This window comes from Pleurodeles waltl, chromosome 1_2 (assembly GCF_031143425.1).
Source record: "Pleurodeles waltl isolate 20211129_DDA chromosome 1_2, aPleWal1.hap1.20221129, whole genome shotgun sequence".
NCBI lineage: Eukaryota > Metazoa > Chordata > Amphibia > Caudata > Salamandridae > Pleurodeles > Pleurodeles waltl.
The window spans coordinates 1,133,354,213-1,133,379,626 of record NC_090437.1 but is presented as its reverse complement, the minus strand read 5'-3'; the positions used below and the strand labels follow the sequence as shown (position 1 = coordinate 1,133,379,626).

The following is a 25,414-nucleotide window of genomic DNA, read 5'->3' as shown; positions in this document are numbered from 1 at the left end:
TAAAACTAAAACTTCAAATTTACATTTTATACCAGTGCACGGTTCACATGTCAATGATTGGCTCCTTTCGTACTGTTCTTATCATCCGGCTTGTCAGGTAACAATTTTGTTGTGGCGTATATTCCAGTCAGTGGCTTCATTGTTCTCTCCTGAGAAGGTCTGTCTTATACACATTACATTTACAATGTTACATTTAGCAGGAACAGCATCTTCTAGCAAGCAGTTCTCATGAGAAGGCCTTTCAGCTACAAGCACATTATGTCAGCACAGTGAAAAATCACAATTTAATTCTCTAAGCAGACATTTTATTAAAAGCCTAAGAAATACAGCTTGACATGAGGCTGTGCAACTAGGCCAAGACCTCCGTTAAGTTAAGGCCTACAATGAATAGAGCTACTACAAAATACATAACCCTTAATATGATGTATTACTCCATTAATCAAACAAAAGCTCATCATTTCATATTAATAAGCCATTAATAAGTACACTTGGTCAACATTGTCGGCCATTCACGTGGTCACACTTTCAAAAGCGTGCATTATTTTTCTCTAGATTATTACATTTTCTACGCAAATCCATTACGCAAAATACATGAATATTCATTAATAATTTTATTAAAACTTCTGCTCTAGCACACTCACTTAAAACTGATATTATTGCAGTACTGGCAAATGTGCACATCTACAGTTATTTAAGCTTTAAACCAAAATCTTATCCCTTATTAACTCTTTCTACTATCCATATGCTACACTATCAGCCAGGACTGACTCCGTGGTGGGATACCTAGAAAATGAATCCCGATATTTTTCCATTTTAAAAAATATATAAAAACAGGGAATCACATTTCTTTCCGTCAGTATTTATTTATTTAGAAAAGTGAACAGTATCAGAAGAGTGTTCGCCACTATCGCCATCCTTTCAGCCCCTTTTGAATTCTCAGTCATTTGCTCCTTCTAATGAGAGTTCCTCTCTAGTTTCAGGTATTTTAAATACACTTGAAATCCGTAGTTTTAAAATACCCAATGTGCTAAAAGTTTTAAAACACGCTAAGTGTGCAGTTTTTTAAATTTGCTGTTAACACGGTTTTCAGCTAAATATGTCCTTTTAAAAATCTGCTCTGGGTTAGAATATATAGTAATCAGCAGATAGATTCCCTCTTTCTTGTAATCATTTCAAGAGGTCTGATTAATGAGTATGCTATCGTGAATACTCCCTTGTGTGTTAACGAGACTGAATTTCTAAAAGACTAACAAGAAAGAGCTGCAAAGCAGTTGTCTCTTTATTTGTTTAAATAAGAGTTGTAATCATGCACATTGACCAGCTTTTACCAGTCAATCGCCCTAACGGGATGCATTTTGACATCACAGTTGAAGTATTAATAATTTACTAATGAAGAATAACTATGTAACTTCCTATTTTAGTTGAGTAGTGATGTCACAACTAGAATGTATTGAGGAACTAAGGGCCAGATGTATGAAAATTTTTTGCACTCGCAAATGGTGCGAATCGCAAAATTCGTCCATTTGCGAGTGCAAAAAAGTGGTCTGCGATGCATGACAGGCATTCGCAGACCACAAATAAGAAATCGCAAAAATTGCGATTTCTTGTGTTCCGACCTGGTTTTGCGAGTCGCAATTTGCGATTCGCAAAATCCAACTCACAAGGAGATGCTGCAAAAAATTTCAAATTGCGATTTTTCGCAGAATGGCATTTTGCACATGCAAAATACCATGAAAAGAAACCAAGTGGTAACCTGGTGCAAAATTTAAAAAAGCATTTAAAATGCATTTTTAAATTGAACATGTAAAGCACACATGCCCTTTTGGCATGTGTGCACTTTACATGTCCCCCAAAACATTTTTGGGGTGCAGCAGAGGGGGCCTTAGTCCCCCAGCACCCTGGGCTTTTGCATTTCCAAAATTGCGATTTCTGGTTCAGAAATCGCAATTTTGTAATGCAAAAAGTTTGCAGATATGGGCCAACAGGCCCATAGCAGCGATTGGGGCCGGTATCGCAATTTGCGATTCAGTAATAGCATTTGCGTTTTTCGAGAAATCGCTATTGCCGAATCGCAAATGTGATACATGGCACTTTGCAAGTCGGAAATAGCAATTTCTTAAAAATCACTATTGCCGACTCGCAAAGGGCACTGATGATACATCTGGCACATAGATTCAGGTTTTTTAAGTTATTGTAGACTTCCATTTACATTTCAAATGGCTCGCCACCTAATTGAAATGGCTATATGTTGCTAGCCATTATTCACTACACCCTCCTTCCAAAAGAATAAGGGGCATATTTATACTCTGTTTGCACCGAATTAGTGTCATTTTTTTTAACTCTAATTCGGTGCAAAACTAACTCCATATTTATACTTTGGTGCTAGACCCCTCTAGCACCATATTTATGGAGTTAAAGTCATTTTTTGAAAGTGGAGACCTACTTTGCCTTAATGAGATGCAAGGTAGGCGTTCCCGTGCAAAAAATGACTCTATGGCCTTAACGCCATATTTAGGGGCATATTTATACTCTGCGGCATATTTATACTCTGTTTGCACCGAATTAGCGGCATTTTTTTTTTACTCTAATTCAGTGCAAATCTAACTCCATATTTATACTTTGGTGCTAGACCCATCTAGCACCAAGGCCCTGATTTAAACTTTTTTTGCACCGCATTAACGTCATTTTATGACGCAAAAGTGGCGCAAACTTACAAAATATTGGCCCTTATTTATACTTTTTGCTGCAAAACTGCACTAACTCAGTTTTGCACCAAAATGTTTAGCACCGGCTTGCACCATTTCTGTGCACCAGCCGGGCACCATATTTATGGAATGGTGCAAGTCGGTGCAAAGGGTAGGCTAGAGTAAAATAAAATTACTTTAGTCGGGTGGGGCTGGCAGTATAGAAGAAGAGGGTTTAGCACCAAAAAATGACTTTAGGCAGGTTAGAGTAAAAAAAATGACTCTAACCAGATTAGCGTCATTTTATGGTGCTAAACCTACCATGCCCATTTCAGGGGCCCCTATGGCACTTAAACAAAAAAATAAAATAAAAATACAATCTTACCTGTACTTACCTCGGATAGGGTCCCCCATCCTCCGCAGTCCCTATGGTGTGGGTGGGGGTGCACCTGGGGCCTGGGGAGGGCACCTCTGGGCTTATTCCATGGTGTTCCCCCATGGAAATAGGCCCACAGGTCCCCTAACCCCTGCCCTGACCCAGGTTTTAAAAAATGGGGCAAAGCTTGCTTTGCCCCATTTTTTGACCCCTCCTCCCTCCCTTGCACCATTTTTACATGGGAGTATAAATATGGTGTTAAGGCCATAGAGTCATTTTTTTTGCACGGGAACGCCTACCTTGCATCTTATTAAGGCACGGTAGGTTTCCACTTCCAAAAAATGACTTTAACTCCATAAATTTGGCGCTAGACGGGTCTAGCACCAAAGTATAAATATGGAGTTAGTTTTGCACTGAATTAGAGTTTAAAAAAACGGACGCTAATTCAGTGCAAACAGAGTATAAATATGCCCCTTAGCATCAAAAAATGATGCTAATCTGGTCAGATTCATTTATTTTGACTCAAAACTGCCTAACGTCATTTTTTTTAAAGCTAGCCTACCCTTTGCACCGGCTTGCACCATTCCATAAATATGGTGCCCAACTGGTGCTAAAAAATGGTGTAAGCTGGTGCAAAACTTTTTGGGGCAAAACTGCCTTAGTGCAGTTTTGCACCAAAAAGTATAAATAAGGCCCTAAGCATCAATTTGTCAAAAGACGTGAAGTTTGGCCTCAGTCTATGAACGCCATTGTGTAACCCGCAGTCTTAAAGTGTATGTTTACATATGCAGGGGTATGTGCATCTGTTTCCCCGGGCAGGTTTAGGCATCAGTGCAAGCCTACAAAACACTCTCACATGAATAATTCATAAAACTGAAAGCATGGTTCTCATCTCTCATATGCCAGAAAGAAGTGAAACATTGGGGCGGAATGAAGTGAAATATTTTTGTCATATTCTAATGTATTATATAAATCCATTACCTATAAACATTCCCATTTAAGGGTTCATGCAGTTCCATAACATTCCAGGATTCTCTTTGGGAAACCCCTTATTTTGTCCTTATGCTACATCCTGTCCAATCCAACTAGTCATAACATTTCCTGAACCCCCAGTTTCGAATCGCTTTACCCATCACAAATAACCAAAGAACCATGGGCCAGATGTAGCAAACGGTTTACGAGTCGCAAACGGTGAAAATCTGAGTTTGCTATGCAGAAATGCATTTTGCGAGTTGGAAGGGGTGTTCCCTTCCTATTTGCGAGTCGCAGTGGTATGCAACTCCATTTGCGACCGCGTACGCAGTCGCAAATGGAGTCGCAGTTACCATCCACTTGAAGTGGATGGTAATCCACTCGCAAACGGGAAGGGGTCCCCATGGGACCCCTTCCCCTTTGTGACTGGACCCCAAATTATTTTTTCCATGGGACCACTACCTGCCCTGAAAAAATCCGAAACAAAAGGTTTCGTTTTTTTTTTTTAAGTGCAGCTCGTTTTCCTTTAAGGAAAACGGGCTACACTTGAAAAAAGAAATGCTTTATTTAAAGCAGTCACGGACATGGAGGTCTGCTGACTACAGCAGGCCTCCATACCCGTGAGTGCCCATAGTCGCTATGGGGCCGCAATTTCGACCCACCTCATTAATATTAATGAGGTGGGTCTTTGCGACCCCATAGCGACTCGCAGACGGTGTCTGAGACACCGTTCTGCATTGCAAATTGCGAGTTGCAATTTGCGAATCGCTCGGACTCGCAAATTGCAAGTCGCAATTTGCAAAGTTGCTACATCTGGCCCCATATCTTCTCTCTACCTTTATAGTTCAGGTCAGTCAGCAGTCTTTTCAGAATATTAATACTCCGACCTACCCCACATCTTGTCCCAATGTTATATTGCACCTGGAAAAGATGCTCTTCCTTAATTCTGCAACCACTACATCTTCTAAGACTAAATGAAGTCATTTGCTGTGCTTCTCAAATCTCCAGCAGCTGTTATCATGTAGTAGATGAAACTTAGATAACCTACTTGGAGATCCGTTAACTCTCAACAGTATTTTTTATTGAACAAGTAACAACATCAAATTTGTCCCCATCCTAGTCACCGCACTTAATGCTTCCAGTCATTCATCAACATGTTCAGATTTGCCCAGCATGGTATTCCACTTGGTTGGGAGTTTATAAATAAAATTATACACTGCACAAAAAGTGCTTAATTAGTCGAATAACATTTTTAATGGCCCACTTCCAATCAACAACGTCATTATTAGTTGACATGCTAATAGAATTACATAAATGCAAAAACTGTGATAATATTTACGAAATATATGAAAAGGTGGTGGTGCTGGAACAATATTCAGAGTGGGGGGCAGCCATCAATGTTATATCACTGAAGTAATAGGGACTGTGAGAAATCCAAGTGTCACACAAAAAAACAAGCGTAGCACATGCATTCAGCTGGAGAGGGGTAAGGATGTCATGTGTTGCTGGTGGTGCATTTTTGGAGCACGCTGTGGCAAATATATAACTAAAGCATAGTGTGGCAGTTCATTGTTATTTACAGAAGCACATTATCAATTGAAAAGGTCACTAAATGTGTACAGTCATAGTACAGTCATACAGTTTTATTAATAAAACTATGTGGCACCCGGCCCTTTTTGCTAGATCATCCCCAAACTTTGGGCCTCCTACCTTCTATTTTTTTCTGACCTGTTTTTGTTGGCTTTAGCTCTCTGGGCACATTACCACTGCTATCCAGTGCTAAAGTGCATATTCTCTCTGTCTAAATTGTATTGGTGATTGGTTAATCCATGATTGGCATATTTGATTTACTAGTAAGTCCCTAGCAAAGTGCACTAGAGGTGCTCAGGGCCTGTGTATTCCACATCTGGGTCAGACTGACAGTTGGGCTGTGGTGAATTCTTTCTAGACAGTGGCACAAAGGGAGCTGGGTTGTAGCCTGCATACCCGATGAGTCACCTGGGCTAAAGAGGGGAGGGAGGAGCTGACACTTACACCTCGAAGGGCTGTGCCTGTCCTTACACAATGCAGTCTCCAACCCCATGATGTGAGCCTGGGGCCAGGCCTGGGCAAGGCAGGATCTTGTGAACAACAGAAACTTTCCTTGGATGTTTACCTACTTCAAAGTCAGAAAGGGGTATAAGTAGGGGACCCAAAACACTTCTGGATCAAGACGAACCTCTGCCAAGGAGAAGAGCTGAAGAGCTGGAGGAGGAGTACTGCCCCTTTGCTGTGTGTGCTTTGCTGGGTTGGTCTGCAGGGAACAAAGACTGGACTTTGCTGTGAATCCTGCTTTTGACGTTTCTCCAAGGGCTTGGACTGAGCTTTCCTCCTGTTAAGAAGTCCCAGGGACAGCAAAGACTTCACCTACTAGCTTCTGGGTTCACTTGCTGTGGACTCTAACTCACCAGGTGGTGTCTATTCCACTTTCTGCGCCCTTGGGTGAGACATCTTAGGACGACGCCTGGACTGACGCCGCTGTAGGATCCTATGACGCCGTATGCAACTGAAGCCGTGGACCCCACTGAGGCGTGACAACCCCAGCCGACCCTACAGGTCCAACACCACTGCAGCCTCCCTGAAGTCCACGACTACATGAGTCCCGAAGTGCTGTGTCACTGACGTCCGTGACACCAGACTCCGCCGGAAGTGTAAGGAACTGATGCCTCCTACCAACGCTGCCTCATCTCCACAGCTCCGCAGCAGGGACCCAACGCCTCTGCTCCTTTGCTCCGCAGCCCCGGAACCAACGGCGCACAGGATCCAGCAACGTCTCGATCTCCGACTCCGTGCAACGGCTTGTTTCCTGATTTTCACAAGGTACTGTACCTGGGGGTCCGTGCGACTCCATGACCGGCGCCATTGGTGGATTGTTGGGAACGACTCCATCACAATGCCGTTATAACACCAAATTGAATAATTTGTGTTTCTAAGCGCTATATTGAAGTTTATTATTTGAAAATTGATAACTTTGCTTGTGTATGTTGGTTTTATGTTGTTCTGGTCTTATTCTGGTCTTGTTTTACTCAGATAAATATTGGCTATGTTTCTAAACTGTTGTTGAGTCCTTTTGTGGTGTTCTCACTGTGTTACTGCGTCTGTTGGTACAAATGCTTTACACATTGCCTCTGAGATAAGCCTGACTGCTTGTGCCAAGCTACCAAGTGGGTGAGTAGGGGTTATCCTATGTGTGCATCTCCCTTACCCTGACTGAAGACAGGGTCCCTGCTTAGACCGAGTGCACACTGACTGTCAACCATAGACTCCATTTCTAACTAACTACACAGCAACAAAAAATGTGTGGTAATCAGTAGGTTAGAGTATGAGAAGGAACTTATTATCTGACAGTTTCAAATTCAGTACCGATGATGTGGTAAAATAGTGGCACAGACCAGTACTGGACTAGGCAGTATTCAATATTATCTTGTTGGGAGAAACAAGGAAGAACCAGAAAAAGAAAGGAATGAAAATGAATAGGCTGCATCAAAGAAGACATAGTTAAGAAAGTTAAGAGAGACAGGTGAATGAGCATAGAAAATGCAATAATGATGATGGTAGAGAATAGGAGATAAATGTGTGGTACTAGTCTTGCTTAGACTCAGAGCCCAGATAAATTAAGAGTTAGGGGACACCTAATGAGTAGCTGGTTAACAAATTTCTTGAGTAGAATAGAGCTCAGTATTGAAAAAGTTCTATAGTCTAGGAGAATATCCTAGGAGAACTTGGCTAAACATGCATTGCTTTTTTAAATACTGGGGTTTAAACTAGTAAGGTTTTCAGTACTGAAGAGGGATTGTTGGCCCTAGAAATGATTTATTTTTCAGCAAGGTAGTGAAATGAGTTGAAATCTAAGGCCTGGTGTACACAAAATAGTCAGTGTGTTTTGCATGCATTCTGGTTTGGAACACAAGCTTAAGTTTGAAATATAAACTGTGTAATATTCACTCACACTGCAACATTTCCATTTTTGGCAGTGTGTTGAAAAAAGCCACGCCTCCTTAATATTGATGAAGCAGGAGTCCCTATGTAACTCTTATAAATGGGACGAGCAGCGAGAGGTAGAGAGAGAGAAGAAGAGAGAGAGAGAATAGTTTATTTAAACTTTGTCATTCATACATACATCACACAATACTGATAAAAATCGATTGCTATTATAAATAACTAACAACAAAAATTAAAACTAATTTTAAATTTTCTGTGCATTTACAACCATTAATATTCTGCCCTCAGCACATCACATCTAAAAACTCAATATCAAATAAAAATCTTATAGCTTCTCCTAACCTTAATTCCATATTTAATTAAAACTGGTCTTAATAATTTATTCCTTGGTGGCCAAAAATGGTAAACAATCCCATTGGATGTGTACAGGCAAGCTTCGAAAGCCGATTCACCCTCAAAGGCCTGTATTTCATTGCAAGAGTTAATTCTTGTGTCCATTAAATGATGTCTTTGTACAGAGCTAACAATGCAGCAGGGACTAGAGAAGTGGATAGCCCATTGAACCTAGGAATACACTGGCTTGAATATTCAATAAATCTTGGATGTGTTTTAGACAATGCATGTGTCCATTGGAGTGGTATCAGATCCAAGAGCTCTTGCCCAGCAGAAGGTTTGGGTAATCTACCTGTATGTATGTGCGTGTAGGTGTGTGTATGTAAGGGGGAGGGCGGGGAGGGCTCTGGGTAGGGATAGGGGGCAGGGGATACCCCTATCAGTACCAGGGAAGGAATTCCATGGCACTGGTAGTGCCTACCGCCAATATTTTTGTGGCGGTACAGAAGCCACGGAAACCATGGCGGTGGGCGGGGCATAATGCCATGGGAGGCCTAGTGACGGCCGCCGGGCTGGAGAATGTAGTTTCCAGCCCGGCGGTCGTACCGCCGTGGCGGTCGGTGTGTTACATTGGCATTTTGGCTTTAGCCAAACCACCAATGTCATAATATGCCGATATGTACTGCCAGCCTGTTGGCGGTACTACCGCCACTATTACACCGACCGCGGGGGTCGTAATGACCCCCATAGTGTGCATAGAGTCCAGGGGTTTCCCAGAGGCTTAATAGAGGCTAAAGTAGGTAATACTAATACTCCCTTTTGTGGTAGTGTGGTCAAGCAGTTAGGCTTATCAGAGGGTAGTGTAAAGCATTTGTTGTACATGTGTTGTACATACACAGACAACAGAAGAAGCACACACTCAATGACTTAACTCCAGACCAATGGTTTTTATATAGCAGAAACATATTTTGTTAATTTATTTCTAGAACCACAAGATTCAAGTTGCAGGTAAGTACATAAATGTATAAGTATTTCCCATATGTATCAATACCACTTTGATTGGAATTGGTAAATTGTACAGTTTTTGAATAAATGGCAATAATCTGTTTTAAAATAGTTGACACCAACTTTCAGAGCAGTTCCTGGGGAGAAGAAACGTTAGTAAGATTTACAGGTAAGTACAGGACTTACAGTTCCAATCTCCTGAGGTTAGGAAGTCCAAAGGTCGGGGTTCAAGTTAACCCCAAACACCCACCACCAGCAACACATGGCAGGCCGGGTGCAGAGGTCAAATTTGAGGCAAATTTAACATGGTCTCCTATGGAGATTGCAGGCATGCAATTTCAAATCTGCTGGCATGTAAGTACCCGTGTCTTCGGAGGGCAGACCTGGGGGGTTTAGAGGAGCATCCGGGGGCCACAAGTAGGCACCAAACTCCCACCCTCAGCAGCGCAGGGGCGACCGGGTGCAGGGTGCAAATAGAGCATCGGGCTCCCAATGCTTTCCTACGATGGGACCCCGGGGGTCACTTAGATGCTGCAGGCTGGGACCAGTGGGTCGGTTCAGAAAAACCACAGGCCGGACAAGTAGGAGGGCCACCTGCTGAACGTTGCTGCACTAGAGGTCTGGTTCTCTGACAGGGATTTACACTGCAGGCATCGTCGTGGGGGGCAGGAGAGGTCAGCCCAGGGTGGGCACTTGCTCAGAATCTCCTGGGGATCCTCTCTAGCTGGTTGGGCCACTTAGACATGGGCCGTGGGTGTCGGGTGCAGAGTGGTCAGGATTTGCAGATCCGGGGAGATTCTTCTGAGACAGGGCCGATGTCCATGAGAGTTCTTTCTCCTCTGTGATGCTGGACAGTCCTCTGGAGCTTGGCAGAGGTCACTGGTCATGCAGGATGAGTCACTTTCTTGATGCAGGTTCTCTGAAGAAGGAGACAGGACTTTAGGGCTGGGGCCAACTCAGTTTGCTTCCTTCTTCTCTGTTGAGGTTTCAGCTTAGCAGTCCTTCTTCTTTCTTCTTGTGAGATTGCCAAGATTCTGATGATTTGGGTTCAGGGGAGCCCTTAAATCCTGGATTTAGGGGTGTTACAGAGGTCTTACAGCTGTAGTCAATGGCTACTGACCTTGAGGGTGGCTACACCCTTTTGTGTCCACTCCCTTTGGGGAGGGGGACACAAACCTAACCCTATTGGTCTCTGTCCTCCAATCTAAGATGGAGGATTCTGCAGGGAGGGGGTCACCTTAGCTCTGGACACCCTAGGGGTGGTCCTAGCTGGGATGGTCACTCCTTCCTGCTTTCCCTAATTTTACCGCCGGACTTGCCACCAAAAGTGAGGCTTTGTCCGGGGGCGGGCAACTCCAGTAGCTGGAGTGCCCTGGGGTACTGTAACAAGAGGCTTGAGCCTTCGAGGCTTACCGCCAGGTGCTACAGTTCCTGCAGGGGGAGGTGTGAAGCACCTCCACCCAGGACAGTTATTGTTTCTGGCCACAGAGAGTATAAAGGCTCTCACCTAATGTGGTCAGAAACTCGTCCGAAAGTGGCAGGCTGGCACAGACTGGTCAGTCCTGCACTAGCAGTTTGTCTAACATACAGGGGGCATCTCTAGTATGCCCAAGTGCATTTTTCAATAAATCCCACACTGGCATTATTGTGCTGAGAAGTTTGATACCAAACTTCTCAGTATTCAGTGAAGCCAATATGGAGCTGTGGAGTTCGTAATGACAAACTCCCAGAACGTATATTCAGTATGGCTAGACTGCACTTACAAAGTCTAAGAATGTACTTAGACCCTAGAGGGATGACTTACCTATGCCACAGGCAGTGGTTTGTGGGCATGGAACCCTGAGAGGGGTGCCATGTCGACTTTGCCTTTTTCTCCCCACCAACACACACAAGCTGCAAAGGCAGCGTGCATGTGCTTGGTGAGGAGTCCCCCAGGATGGCATTCTACATGCTACAGCCCTTGTGGACCTTCCCTGTCCACAGGACCCTTGGTAAGAGGGGTACCTTTTACAAGGGACTTCACTGTGTTCCACTGGTGTGCCAGTTCTGGAAACAAAGGTACAGAATTTGGGAAAGAACACTGGTACTGGGGCCTGGTTAGCAGGATCCCAGCATACTTTCAGTCAAAGCTGGCACCAATAGCAGGCAAAAAGTGAGGGGATAACCATGCCAACAAGGGCACTTTCCTACATAAAGTATTTGTAAACATTAATATATACAATACAAAATTAAATGTACGATATCAATGAACAATTTGTCACAAATAAATGTAATTCAAGATAACATAAAAAGATAGCATAAAATATAATGAATTTCAAACAAGGAAGTGGAAGAAAGAAGAAGAAAAGAAATAGGTTAGTATTCTGTATTTATTACATTCAAAGCCTATACAGGTCAAATATGCAAACAGCATATTGTAATATGATAAAAAATAAAATATCATTGACAACACATATTTAATATTACATTATGCGAATAAAGTAACACAGTGAGGTGACAATGCATAGCTATGAATCACATAAGTGTGTAACATATTTAAGGTGGAATTAAACATTTGTGTGAGATTGTGAGTACAGAGTTAGTTGATATAGTTTACCGAAAAAGAGTACCAGGATAGTCTCTGTTATTTTCGACATTATTGGTAAATGTGTGACCGCTATCAATTCTGTGGTTAGCACGAATACTTTTTTTCCGGAGATACATTTTATATAAATATTGTTTAAATAATATATAAGTAAGCACATCTATTATTTCAGAGTTATTGCCATCAGTGGGACTAGAAATAGGTAAAGATGCTAAGAATGTTCTTGTGATGGTAAGAGGCAAGTCCAGCCGAAGAATGTAATAAACTGTACGCAGGAGACACCTTGATATGTCCAAGCAGCAAGTCCAGTTGAATAGAATCACCTGGCTATACAGTAGTCAGAGCTCCTGAAATGACGCTGTGGCTCAGAGCAGACAGGGCTCTAACCAGCTCCCGCTCACATCTCCCCGCCAAAGAAGGACAGCTCTGGACCAAACCCAGAGCTTGTAGCTGTTTCACCTCCTCCCTGCTCCTGCCGGATGAAGGACAGATCTGGCCTGGGACACTGCCCAGGACTGAATGTATTGCCAGACTCCATCTTCCCACAAACACGAGTCAAATGAAGCCTGCTACCGGGTAGTCTACATTTGGTCATTGCCATTGTGGCAAGTCCATTTTAATTCGGCATTTCCTGGTACCAGATACAGAGGAGTGATTCGGTATAAGCTTGGCCCATATGCTATGCAAATGAGGCTTCCTCGTCTGGCAAGTATGGGTGGTCCCTCCATTCAGCAGGGAATTCCCATCTCACCCAGTTTTATACCATTTGTGCCCCCATCTCCCGCATCCAAGTAGATTACTGTTTCAATTTATGTAAAATGCGCCTACTTAATTTGAGAGTTTGGCCCTCATTCTAAGTCTGGCGGGCGGCGGAGGCCGCCCGCCAGACTTCCCCCCTCCAAAATACCGCTCCGCGGTCCAGAGACCGCGGAGGGTATTCCAAGTTTTCCCCTGGGCTGGCGGGCGGCCGCCAAAAGGCCGCCCGCCAGCCCAGGGGAAAACAACCTTCCCACGATGAAGCCGGCTCGTAATCGAGCCGGCGGAGTGGGAAGGTGCGACGGGTGCTACTGCACCCGTCGCGTATTTCACTGTCTGCTATGCAGACAGTGAAATACTAGCGGGGCCCTCTTACGGGGGCCCCGCGACACCCCCTACCGCCATCCTGTTCCTGGCGGGCGAACCGCCAGGAACAGGATGGCGGTAGGGGGTGTCAGAATCCCCAAGGCGGCGCAGCATGCTGCGCCGCCTTGGAGGATTCATTTGGGCAGCAGGAAACTTGCCGGAGACCGCCAGTTGTCCCGGTCCGCCGCGGTCGGAATGCCCAAGGGAGCACCGCCGGCCTGTCGGCGGTGCTCCCGCCCCCGTTGGCCCTGGCGTTTCTGTACCGCCAGGGTCATAATGAGGCCCTTTATGTCTTACAACTCTGAAAACGTGAACTGAATGAAATATAATGTAAATGATAATATTAATACATTTCTATATACAGCACAAAATCTTTTTAATGATTAAACTTCTCTTTATTTGAACTGAATGCATTGTGTTTACATTTGCAATATTTCTAACAAAACGGTACTTTAATTTACCACTTGATTTGTTGTTTATATGTTTTGTTTTAATATGTATCGATTTTGTTTTTTTTTCATGCAAGCCCCGGCAAACCTATGTTGAGGCAGTATAAAATAATTAGAGGTAAGTTATGTTTACGTTTTTCTCTGTTAACGCCCATTATTGAATTCATGTGCTGTAAACGGTGGAACTTATTTTTAGATTTGGTTTAAAAATGCTGCTTACTTTAGAAAGGTAATGTCAGATGTAATGCAAGAAGCAGAACTGCTTGTTTTATCAGCTGAGCTGCCAGGGTCATGTTTCAGAATTGGAGTTTAGCATCTGTACAATATTAATTAAACAAAGGCACAAATACTGTTTAAGTATGATCAGTGGCGGCCGGTAATTTTAGGAGGGAGGGGGCGGGCAGGAAGAACACTCACACTCACACTTATTAATTTACACACGCACGCACGCACATCCATTCACAACACTCATCAACATTCAAACGTACATGCACGCACCAAACATTCATTTAAAAAACACACACTTATCTTCAGCTCGGAGGTCCCAGGAGGGTTGGGACTGTTGCCTTCCGTCTCTGGCTGACCTTAGGTCAGCCAATGAGGGAAGGCAGCAGTCCCAACTTCGTCACAGAGTGGTATGGGGTCAGTGAGACTTCTGACCCCTCCCCACTCTGTGATGAGGTGTCACTGATTGACACTCGCCCTGGTCGCTTCAGGGCTTAAACCTGAAGCGCCCAGGTCGGAGTCAATGGGTGATGCTTCCCCTCGTCACCGAGGGGAAGGGCCTCGAGGCAACTTTGCTGAGCTGAGGAAGTCACGCCCATAGGAGCTGTGACCTCTTCAGCCCAGCAAAGTTCAGCTCGGGCAGCCAGGAGTCTGCGCAAATCGTGCATGTCTCGCTCCTGGCTGCCTGACCTGAACATGAAGAATGTCTGTGAGGCTGACCTTTGCTCAACCTGACAGACACTCTTCATGAGGGGCAAAAGGTGACGGGCGTGGCCCCTCTGCCCTAAAGGACGGGCAGCGGCTGAGTATGATACTGCTAGGCCTGACCAGCATTCATTGATTTGCTTATGTTCAGCCAATCACTTCACACATTTTTATTGCATGTGACATTTTGTGGCTTGGTTGAAATATAAACACTGCATATGAAAATGTTTGGGAGGACCAGGGTTAATGTGTGTGTATGCTTGCCTCTGTACGCCTCTAATAAACTAGCTCCTTTAAATGTGGGACATGCCAGCAAAAATAGCTTATTATCCCTCCAAACTAATCATTCGATTACATTTCTTCAATATCATCGGGCCTGTGGAACTCACTCACTTTAGCTTTTTTTAGGTTACAATACCTCAGCCCTCTTCAGTCATAGGTGTCAGACATCGACAATCACATGGTGACTCCGCCCTGGCGGGTATTTCGGTTTACCGTTGTACTATTGGCTGTTTGGGTGTCTCCATAGTAATTATGTTTAACTGCTGGGCTGCTCAAAAGATTCCGTATTCCAGGGGGTTGTATGACACGACCAGGCATGCCTAAGCAACGCATGCCTGAACAACGCAGTCGTAACCACGACCATGTCTTTACCATGCATGCCTTTACCGTGCATGCCTTTACAACAAATTTAATTGTAAAAGCATATGTGGTAAGGAAATAGGCGTGGTAAATTCCCCCGCCCTGTGCCCTAACACAGACACCCCTACAATGCACCCAGCCCCTGGCCGTAAAACTGCCACTGCCCCATCCCCCCACCCCCTGCCCTTAAAACTACCCTACCCCCCGCCCTGAGACCTAAATCCACAAAACTACTTCAACCTCCCTACCCCCCTGCCCTCAGATCTACCTCTCCCCCTTGCCATGATCACTAAAACTGCCCACATACCCCTAAAAACAACCTCCCCTGATCAAACTACCCAGACACCCACCGCCCTGAGTACTAAATGAACGCCCCTGCCATCCACCCAGCCTTTAAAACTACACCACCCTGGGGCCTAAATCCACAAACCTACCAAACTCCCTGCTCCCCTAGCCTTACATCTACCCAAACCCCCCCACCCTGAGCCCTAAATTCCAAAAACTACCACTACCCCCCGCCCTGAGCCCTAAAACCCCTCACTCACCCCTAAAACAACCTTCCCTCCCCAAACTACCCCGGCCCCCGCTGCCTGAGGCCTAAATCCATAAAACTAGTCCGACCCTCCTGGCCCCCCTGCTATTAAATCTACCCCGACCTCCCAGACCTGAGTCCTAAATTCCCAAAACTACCCCAACCTCCACCCTGAGTCGTAGAAGTGCCCACATACCCCTAAAAACAAGGTGGGGACTCGGACTGCTGCTGCTGCATTGTGTTCCAGAGACTGCGGGTCGCCCCTGATTTTGAAGGCCACAGTGGGCTGCATGCAGTCAGGCATGGGGAAAGAGTTGAGGTCCAGCTTAAGGGAACGGCTAAGGCGTGACTGGGCAGCACAGCAGAGTGGGCTCCTCACTGGTGGCCTGGCGGCAGCAGTTACATGTTGCTGTGCCCAGGTTCCACTCCCGGACTCTGCTGCTGCTTGTGAGATACAGGGACACTGGATCACTAGCAATCCAGCAGCCGGGCAGCCAGGAAAAAGGTCAAACATGATGGCAGTCGCGAATGCGCTCTACTGCCACAGACATTAGTAGTACATCAATCCGTGCTGTTTGGAAGAAACCTGCGCACTAGACTGTGGTTGGCCCTCAGCATGGGTGCAGTCTGCTATAGCACAGCATTCCCTTTGGATGGCTCTTGTTCAGAGATCAGTCAGTGTATGGAAGCTTGCAGCAGACTGAATGATGACAATCCCTGCGAGAGACTACTGAAGGCAGGGTCTGATTCCCGAAGACCCGGATTTAATGACATTGTCCGCTACCAGGAAATGGTCATCTCTTGCACCTACAAGGGGCGCTGGAGGGAGAGCTGGTGCATCGGAGGCAGTATAATGATTACCACACTGCCCCTACCGCGTAAAGAATCAGTTTTAATTCTGTCTTGCACTACATATGAAATATGATGGGTGGTCTTCGCAGAGTCCTTAGAAACTAGTTCGGCACCCCACAGGTTAGAGGGGACACCACGCGCTGATGTGGCGCACCATGTGTGTTTATAACGGCGCCTTGAGATCAGAGGAGGTTTACTATAGTCCATCCACAGCGCTGGGGAGGGGAGGGAAATTCCATATTCATTTTTTATTTCCAGATCAACCACTCCATGGTATTTAGTCAGCCTCATGCAGGGATGCACACAACTGCTGCTCCACGTCCCATTACGGCACACTTTGAAGTCAGGGAAAAAACCCAATCGAAAACGAGGTTGAGAAATGTTGGGGTTATCTCTGGAACATGGTATTGTTCTGTGTCATCTTGGCATGTAGGTTGTGGCATCAATGAAGTTATAAATGAGCCTCTGGCATGGCTTTTGTCTGGCACACATTCGCACATTCGCAGGCAAGTATTCACTTGTAATGGTATTCAGAGGTGCCTAGATGCTCTATCAGGTTGCATTCTGGGTGTTCCAGTGTGACAAGATAAGGCCAATCAGGCAACTCTCAGGGTATGGTGAAGCGCGCTGCCATACATCTGATCATTCAATTTATCAGACCAAAACTGGCACCAACAGATGAAAGGTGAATATGATGATCACCATTGCATCGTTTGGGGTGGTAAGAGGCATTCTGTATTTCTGCAAAGTGCTAGAAGGAATTGCTTTGAAGTTGGTGGAAATTGTCTGACCCTGCCAGCCCTTTTCAGCTCATTTGACCCCCTACCCCTGCACCCTTTTCAGAGGGGGACTCCTCGACCTCACAAACTGTAGTGTATAACATCATTCCTCTGCCATGAAGTCGCACAGACAATGACTGCTCAGGGCTAACTATTCTGTGTGAAATACATACTTCGTAATCAATCCTCATCAAAGATGTACAATATTAGCAAATACATAATCAATATCAGGAGACTGACAATCAAGCTCTGACAATCAAGCTCTACTCATATGTTCAACCCCAGAGCAAAAATGCCACCACAAATTGAACTTTGGGGAATCCGACTGCAAGAATGAACCTATGTCATAAAGCACCAACCCAGAAAGAATCAAAGCCCGTAATGAACCTGTCAGCCTTAAGGCGATCGTCCCCTAACCTTTTTTACCTTCAACCCTCCTATTCGTGCTAAATTCATTTTTGTTGGCCTTAGAACTGACTGAATTTTACCAGTGCTAACTGGTGCTAAAGTGCTTGTGCTCTCTCCCTAAAACATGGTAAAATTGGCTTACACCTGACTGGCATATTTAGAGAGCAAACTCCCCTCTGCCAGCAGAGTTCACTTAGTTTTTGAGTTTGGGGAAAAAAAACTCCACCTACCACCGGCGGAACGGAGTTTTAAAGTGCCATGCCAAGCAATACACAATGATCAGCGTCCAGAAAAAAAAAATTGCCTTGCATATCAATTTTCATTTTTCTATTCAGCAGTCATCTTTTTTTCAAAGTTATATTTAGTGCAATTGAAAAGTAATCATCAAATGACTCGTGTTTACTAGTTACTTATATATTTGCCCTTGCAGGTGAGACTTGGAGCCCCACTGTGCAGTCGGCATTGAAGTAAACAAGGCGCAGCATAGCGCAAGAAAGAAGACAATGCATTTGAAGAAAGGCGGAGATTTTTCGAAATCTGTTTAGCTTTACGTTTAGCTTTTGCGTATTATGAATCTTTTCAAGTTTCCAAATATTGCAATTGGCAGTCAGTCAACATGACAGTGTTTAATTAATGCGGATCTGCCTTGAGCTCCACTGCTTAAGCCCCAGCTCGATGGAAAGGGGTTTTGGAAAACTATGTTTATTTGTTGCCAAAGCCAGATGTGGCTGCAGAAGTACTTAGATAGGCCTTGCTACTCTAAAGCGCTTTTGACTTTACTCTCTAATGTCTACATTTGTTTACAAATCAGGTATATTTATTTCACATATGTTAAGATGGCCGTAGTTTCCAGCTAATTTTTATTGTAGCATTGTGCATAGGGACAGGTGAACCAGCAAATAACAATTAAGTAAACAAAAGTCAATATTTAGTGAGCACAAAAATAGCGATACTTAAGGAAAGATATGAGCCACTATCTTAACCAAGTATTTCTACCATAGTATATTCAGCCAAATAACACATTTGCCATTCGTTACTCAGAACAATTTGACGATTTAAAACAAAATACACATATACCAAAAGTATTGGAATGAATTTACCCCAAATGTCCTGTGGACATTGCAAATCAGTTAGTTCTGTGATAAGAACAGTTTCACTTCACCTCACAATTCCTAGTCCACGCACTACAAATATGTTCTCTCTAACACCCTGCCTATCAGTCAGTCCTTTTATGTGAAGCTACCTCACCCTCTGTGGCTGTCCGTCCTGTGTGACTACTTTTAACCCATGTGTCCTCCACCACCAAAACTGGACAGCTTCTTTACCACCAATGCAGATTCATCACTCGTTACAACTCCTTCCGACAGTGAAATAGTTTGCACCACTATACACTCTCCACTCAAAAAGGCTGTATTTGCACTTAGTAAAAGGTTGAGTCTCTATTATTTTATACAGGTATGTTTAGGATCGAGCACAAAAGCGTCCGTCCCTGTTGTTATCTCTCTTTGGGTTTTTAACCATGCTCATTTCACGTCTATCACTTTCAATAGTTTGTGGGCTTGCCTTTTAAAATCCGCCTGATTTCATTAGTGAAAGGCATGCACACGTCATGCCTTTTCCGGTGTTTAGCCCTCCCCGAGCACACCGGCCAACTACTGAAAACATACAAGGCTCCATGTTTTCAGCCTGGTTTCTGCAATACTTTATCTTTTTATTTTCCACATAGCGCGATCGCGCTGGGTTTTACATAGCATGATCACGCTTGGTTTTTTGGTTTTCAATTTCAGCGCGATTGCGCCGGGTTTCACCAATCACAATTGCGCTTGTTTTTTTTCTTTCAATTTATGTGGTAAGAAACGTCCAGTTTTAGAGTTTACAGCGCTAATAGCTCTAACTCGAGCATATGTGAAACCCATTGCATTGCAAATGCTTGTTTTAAAACTGGTCTTCGGTTTGGGTTTACAGTATTGCAGGGGCTTTAGCAGCACATAAATCCAACAAGAAACAGTCTGATGGGACTGTATTAAACAGTACTTATTCACTATGCATGTATTTCAAGATAGTCTCAACTTTGGACCTTCAAAGGAGAAGTAGAACGTGTTAGATACCTCTAAACTCCAAGGGGCATATTTATAATGCCTTAGCGCCACCTTGCACCACATTAACGTCATTATTTTTTACATTATTGTGGCCCAATGAGGCCGAAATTCCCACGCTGTATTTACAGAGTGGCGCAATGCGTGCTTTGCGCCACTCTGTTCCCCCGTTAGAGGAGCTGGAAAAATAGCATAAGGAAATCTATGAGCAGGCGTTAAAAGGGGGCTTCCATTCTTTAGAATGGGGCCCTATGTACTCTTCAGGAGTAGCGCCAACATTTTGACGCTACTTCTACAGACTACATCAATAGTATAATGGGAAATTATGCCATTGCCCCCTACCCTGCGCCATGGTGCGTCATATTTTAAATATGGTGCACACATGGTGGCGGTAGAGTGGTGTGAAGGGGCGCAGGGAAAGTGGCTCTGCACTTGGTGCAATGCCACTTTCTATAAATCTGCCCCTGAGAACCTGCTTGAAATAAGGGCAGCTTTCAGAGCTCTGTGATATAAACATGGATTTGCACAAGGATTCAAATAATGAATCATTCAGTCTACCACCTTTAATTAATTTACATATATCGCTTTTTGTTTCCTGTTTCAGACCGTAACCTTTTAACCTGTTCATAAATTAGGGATAACAGCACTGTCTGGCCAAACTCCTCATCACTTAAATGCTCAATTACTCCCGCTACCTAGGAAAAAGTAACCATTTAACTTTTTCAAAGAGCCTGGTCATTGCACCGTGTTCAGTATTTTAGTCATTTTTGTTCCACCTAAGCTACGATCATTTTCATGCAATCTACACAACGCGCAGAATCTGTTGAAATTTGTGGTAGATCCATAATTCCATTGAATTGCTTAGATGCAGTATCCGCAATCATCTTTATTTGAAGTTTTTTAAAGTAAAATTGTATGCAATAGAAGAAATATATCTAGGATTTTCATTAAAGTGTGGGGCAAGGAGTAGATTCTCACCGAGGGCCAGTCTTGTCAACAGGGACAAACGAGCTGTGGTCAAATTATTATTGGCTACCGTGAATATTCTTCCAGGTGCTTCCAAAAACAACACATTAGGGGCAGTAGCTATGAAAAGAAGACTCCTGGGTTTGCAATAGAGGGAGGATAGGACAAAGTAGAAAGCCATTCGATTTCATTAAAGCTATACCTGGAGTGTTTTTTTAAAGGGTATACTTTTTTAAATCTAATATTGCTATGGAAACTCGTAGCGAGAGTTACAAAGTAAACAATAACGATACCTATGTGCAAAAATTACAATTGAGATGTGCACGTCAAGCTGCGAGGAAGACGGAGTACCTCATTACATCACATCACAGATGGAAAATGTTAGAAATAAAGAAAATATAGAACCAATGCTGATCTTAGAATTAAATAGGCCTTTTTTGGCTGAGCCCAGTTACTTAGGCAGGGAATCAACAGCCTATCAACAGAAATGGAAGTATTTCACTCTTATAATGCGGGTTGAGATTGTATATTTTTTATTTGTATATTTTAGATATGGTACAATGATTTAAATCCTTTATATTGCATATTTTGACCGCCATGTAATAATTTTTTTTGACAAAACCTTTAATAAAATGCACAATTTTATACTACTCCTGTGTTCTCATGCTGTCCAGAACCTCCAAATACAAACAGATAAGTTATCATATGCAGTCGGGCATCTCCGAATACAAAGAGATAAGTAGATGTATTTGCTTATAATAATAATCAACAAATGGTCTGATGATAAGCCAGTGGCATGCTGTGGGTTGCCCACAAAGTAATTGCCTTGAGAAGTGAACAAACAGGTGAATAACAATCGATGCTTCAATTAATTCATTTCTGTCCATATTTGTGGCCGAATAAAGAAAAGTCGGAATTTAAAACTTCCTGTCTGAACCATATTTAAATTCTCTCTTCTAGTATCATTATTGAAGTGTTTGAAGGCCAATTTATTCATTTGAATCTCTAAGTCCTTCCCTGTTTCTAGACGGATGGTCTCACACATCTGAGTGGCTGTTTTGCATTTTCTTTAACTGAGAAAGAACCCACTAAGCCGAGGAAATTGTGAATGGGATTTTCCAGAAGGCAGTGGTTAGGCACCTCAGTGAACACCTGACTTCAGTTTTCAGCTCGGGTTACTGCCTTCAAGAGCTCAGGTCAACATAACACACAACATATTGAGAAGAGCTTTGAATCAGCCCCTTTGAGCTAATACATAGATTAGGCAAGCCTCGTTCAAGTACTGGCTCAATGAGTGGTTTTACATTTTTACTGGTACATTTTTCATTGGTGTCTTGGTGCAAAAAGTAGTTCCTTCAGGCATCTATCTCAGGTTCCTTGTTTCATAAAGTTTATAATGGCCTTATTCTTAGTCTCGCCTGCTCCTTAGGTATAGCCGCTTTCATTGGCATTCCCCACCACTACATGCTGGAAAAGTGAATGCCGAATTTATGGCTATTGCCATTTATAGGTTATTGACTGCCTCACTCTCCAAAGGCAATTGCATTTTCACCCATATAGCCACAGACAACATCAGCTTCCAGTGGGACAAGGCTAACCCATTGTCCACGCTCTACTTGATCTGCTTCCACTTCAGCCTACTCCATCGGTGCCACCCACTATCACTGGCATCCTCTCCAGCTGCATCGCTCCATTGTGAGTGTCTGATGAGCAGCTAGTGCCACTCTAGTGGCATTGATTGTTCTACTATGCATTACGGTATTGCTGCATGTTTGGAGGAGAGCGAGGGGAGGCAGACAAGGGACTAAAACATGGCATGACGTTTATTTTCTATCAAACTGCTGACACTACATCACATCCCAAACACCAAATGGATGCCAGATGGTCTAAATTGAGAATGAATGACACTGACAACAAAGCCAATTATTGACGAGTATGCTGCAATGCTCCATTCTATCTATGTTGACTGAACCCAACAAATAAATGACAGTCCAACTGAGCAGTGGTTAAAATGGGCGGACCCAACGCTCCGTTGCATGCCATGCCATGTGGCATCATGCCCATTGCATCCTGGCTCTAAGACTGCCAATCCAGAGATTTCTTGTTCATCCAAACATTGAACCAAATAGATTTTTCCTGCAGATCAATTGGTTTCCAATAAGGCGTTAATAGCAAGGGAGGAATGGCATTCCACATCAAGCAGGCAACATATAAGAAAGATTGTATTCCTAATTTCAATTTACAGGCCTTTGGCGGGTCAGTAAACAGGCTGCTGGTGAGTGTAGATTCCTATAGAGCTAGTGTATGATCACCAAATCCTTAAAAAAGGGAGGCACGATTCCATAAATAGCCTTGTAACAAATACAGATAGCCTTCAGTGTGATCCTTTTTAGGTTGCGCATTGCAGGGCGCATGCGCTGCTTTTCAGACGTGTTGGTATGTATCTGGGCGTTTAACAACGCCCAACTCACGCCCATCACCACCACTCGTTCGTGGGCTTGCCCTTCAAAAATCCTTTGATAACATTGGTAAATGGTTTACATTCGTCCCTCCTTGGGGAAGTTTTGTTACCGGCTTGGCCATCGTCCCTGTTTCATGGCTAATTGCACTTTTGCAGATAAGTTTGACTGCGAGCTAACTTCTTTTTCCTTTTGGGTCTCTCCTTATTGCTGATGCTCATGGCAGCCGTGGCGCTGTGAATCAGGTCGCTTATGTGAAACTGTTTTACTTTTGATTTTCAAGTTATGTGGCAAGAAAAGACCGGTTAGGAGTTTACAACACTAATAGCTCTAACTCGAGCAAATGAGAGACCCATTGCATTGCAAATGCTTGTTTCACTGTCAGCTAGTATACGTCACTGAGATGATGAGAGATCAAAATACTTTGGGGTAATTTTAGCATTACTATTACTCCTATGTTTTGGATAACCTGTATGTTTTATTGAGTATTTCTGAAGTGCCTGAAATAGTTGGCAGTACAGTAATGAAAGTGTGATCCTATAATTGCCCGAATTACTATGTGTTGGACCTGGCCCTTTTACAGGGTCAATTTCCCAGACTTTTTGCCTTTTACCTCCTTATTTTTCTGACCTTTGTGGGCTGACGTTTTGACTCTGAGCACTTTTTCACTGCTAACTACTGCTAAAGTGCATGTGCTCTCCCTTGTAAAATTGGCATGATTGGAATATACCTAATTGGTATATTTAATTTACCTATAAGTCCCTTGTAAAGTGGTATCCTTATACCCAGGGCCTGTAAATTAAATGCTACTAGTGGGCCTGCAGCACTGCTTGTGCCACCCACTGAAGTAGCATGTCAAACCTATCTCAGGCCTGCTAGCGCAGGGCCTGTGTGCGCAGTTTTCTGCCACAGGGACCTGGCATCTAAATTTACTTGCCAGGCCCAGAACTCTCCTTTTACTACATGTAAGTCACCTCTAAGATACGCCCTAGCTAGCCCTATGGGCAGGGTGCCATGGATGTTGACAGGCAGGACATGTGCCAGGTAGCGTGGCCTGTCCTGGTAGTGACAAACAGCCTAACTTGGTGTCTCACTACTGTGAGTGCTGGCATCTCATAGGATTGCATTGGAAATGCCCTGCCTTATGTGTAAGGGGTATTGTCTGATTTATGAGGGGTAGCATAGGCATGTTTGATATGGTTGTTATAGTGATAAGAAATGCTGCTTACTGGTGTAGGTGTATGTTTTATTACTATTACAGAAATGCCACTTCTAGAAAGTGCACATTTATCTGTACTTATGACTCTGGTGTTTTTGCAGCTTGGCTCCAATCCACGTCTCGGCAGACTGACGGCTTTGTGCATTCTTTTCAGACAGCCTGTACACAGGGAGGGTGGAGGTGTCACAGAGGTGCATCTACATATTGTGTAGCCTTCCTGGGCTGAGAGAAGGGAGAGGCGGGACACACCTGCATTTGTAAAGGCTGTGCCCTGGCCTTGCACAATAGGGTCGTTTACCCCCCACTGATGTTTGGAGCCTGTGCTGGAGGAGAGAAAGGGCACTTCCAGAACCAGTTGTAACTGGTTGGAACCCCTTTTCCTCCCCATTACAAACCACACTGTAACCCTAGTATAAGTACAGAGGAATTTTCCCCACAATTTAGACATTCTTTATACATTATTGGGACACCAGAAACTTACCTGGAAATGGACACAGGATGCTGCTGAATGGACTCACCAGGAACCACCTTGGACTGCTTCTGCTGTGCTGACCTGTGATCTGCCTGGTCACTAGGAGGAACTGCCATCACCTGCAACCCTTGTGCTGGCCTGTTGTTGGGCGTGCAGCCCTGTGCTCCCCCCCCCTCTTGTCTCCAGGGGCAGGGTGCCGTGGCCCCTGACCCCTGCAACGAGCTCAGGCGAAGGAGGGGTGCTTTCCCTTACTTAGTGCTGGGTGAGAGCTACACCTTTGTGCTCCCCCGCACCTCTAGACCCGTTGGCTGTAAAATACGCTTCACCGCCGCAAGCCGGGCTCCCAGAAGTGGCCCCCCGCACTGGTAGCACCTTTCCACAAAGCTAAATAACCGCCGCGGCCCGAGCGCCCGTATCTAGTGAAGCGCATCCAAAGTGCACTTAGGTTAGTGCCCCCGGGGCACAGGAAGGAGCTGCGGGGAATCCACACTTCACCGCCACGGTCCAGGACAATAGGGCACTCGCGCACCAGGTCGGGTGCGATGGAGGGCCA

General features: G+C 44.2%; 1 protein-coding gene across 4 annotated transcripts in view; it reads left to right on the top strand.

The window, feature by feature from the left end:
* Positions 1-21,344, top strand: part of LOC138248803 (uncharacterized) — a 254,919-nt gene extending 233,575 nt beyond the window's left edge. For all 4 annotated transcript variants that reach the window (XM_069202737.1, XM_069202746.1, XM_069202719.1 and 1 more), the window contains 2 exons: positions 13,584-13,624; positions 18,080-21,344. In XM_069202737.1, the coding sequence (XP_069058838.1) occupies positions 13,584-13,603 (20 nt within the window). In that variant the 3' untranslated portion in view covers positions 13,604-13,624; positions 18,080-21,344. The remainder of the gene's footprint in view (positions 1-13,583; positions 13,625-18,079) is intronic.
* The last annotated feature ends 4,070 nt before the right edge of the window (positions 21,345-25,414 follow it).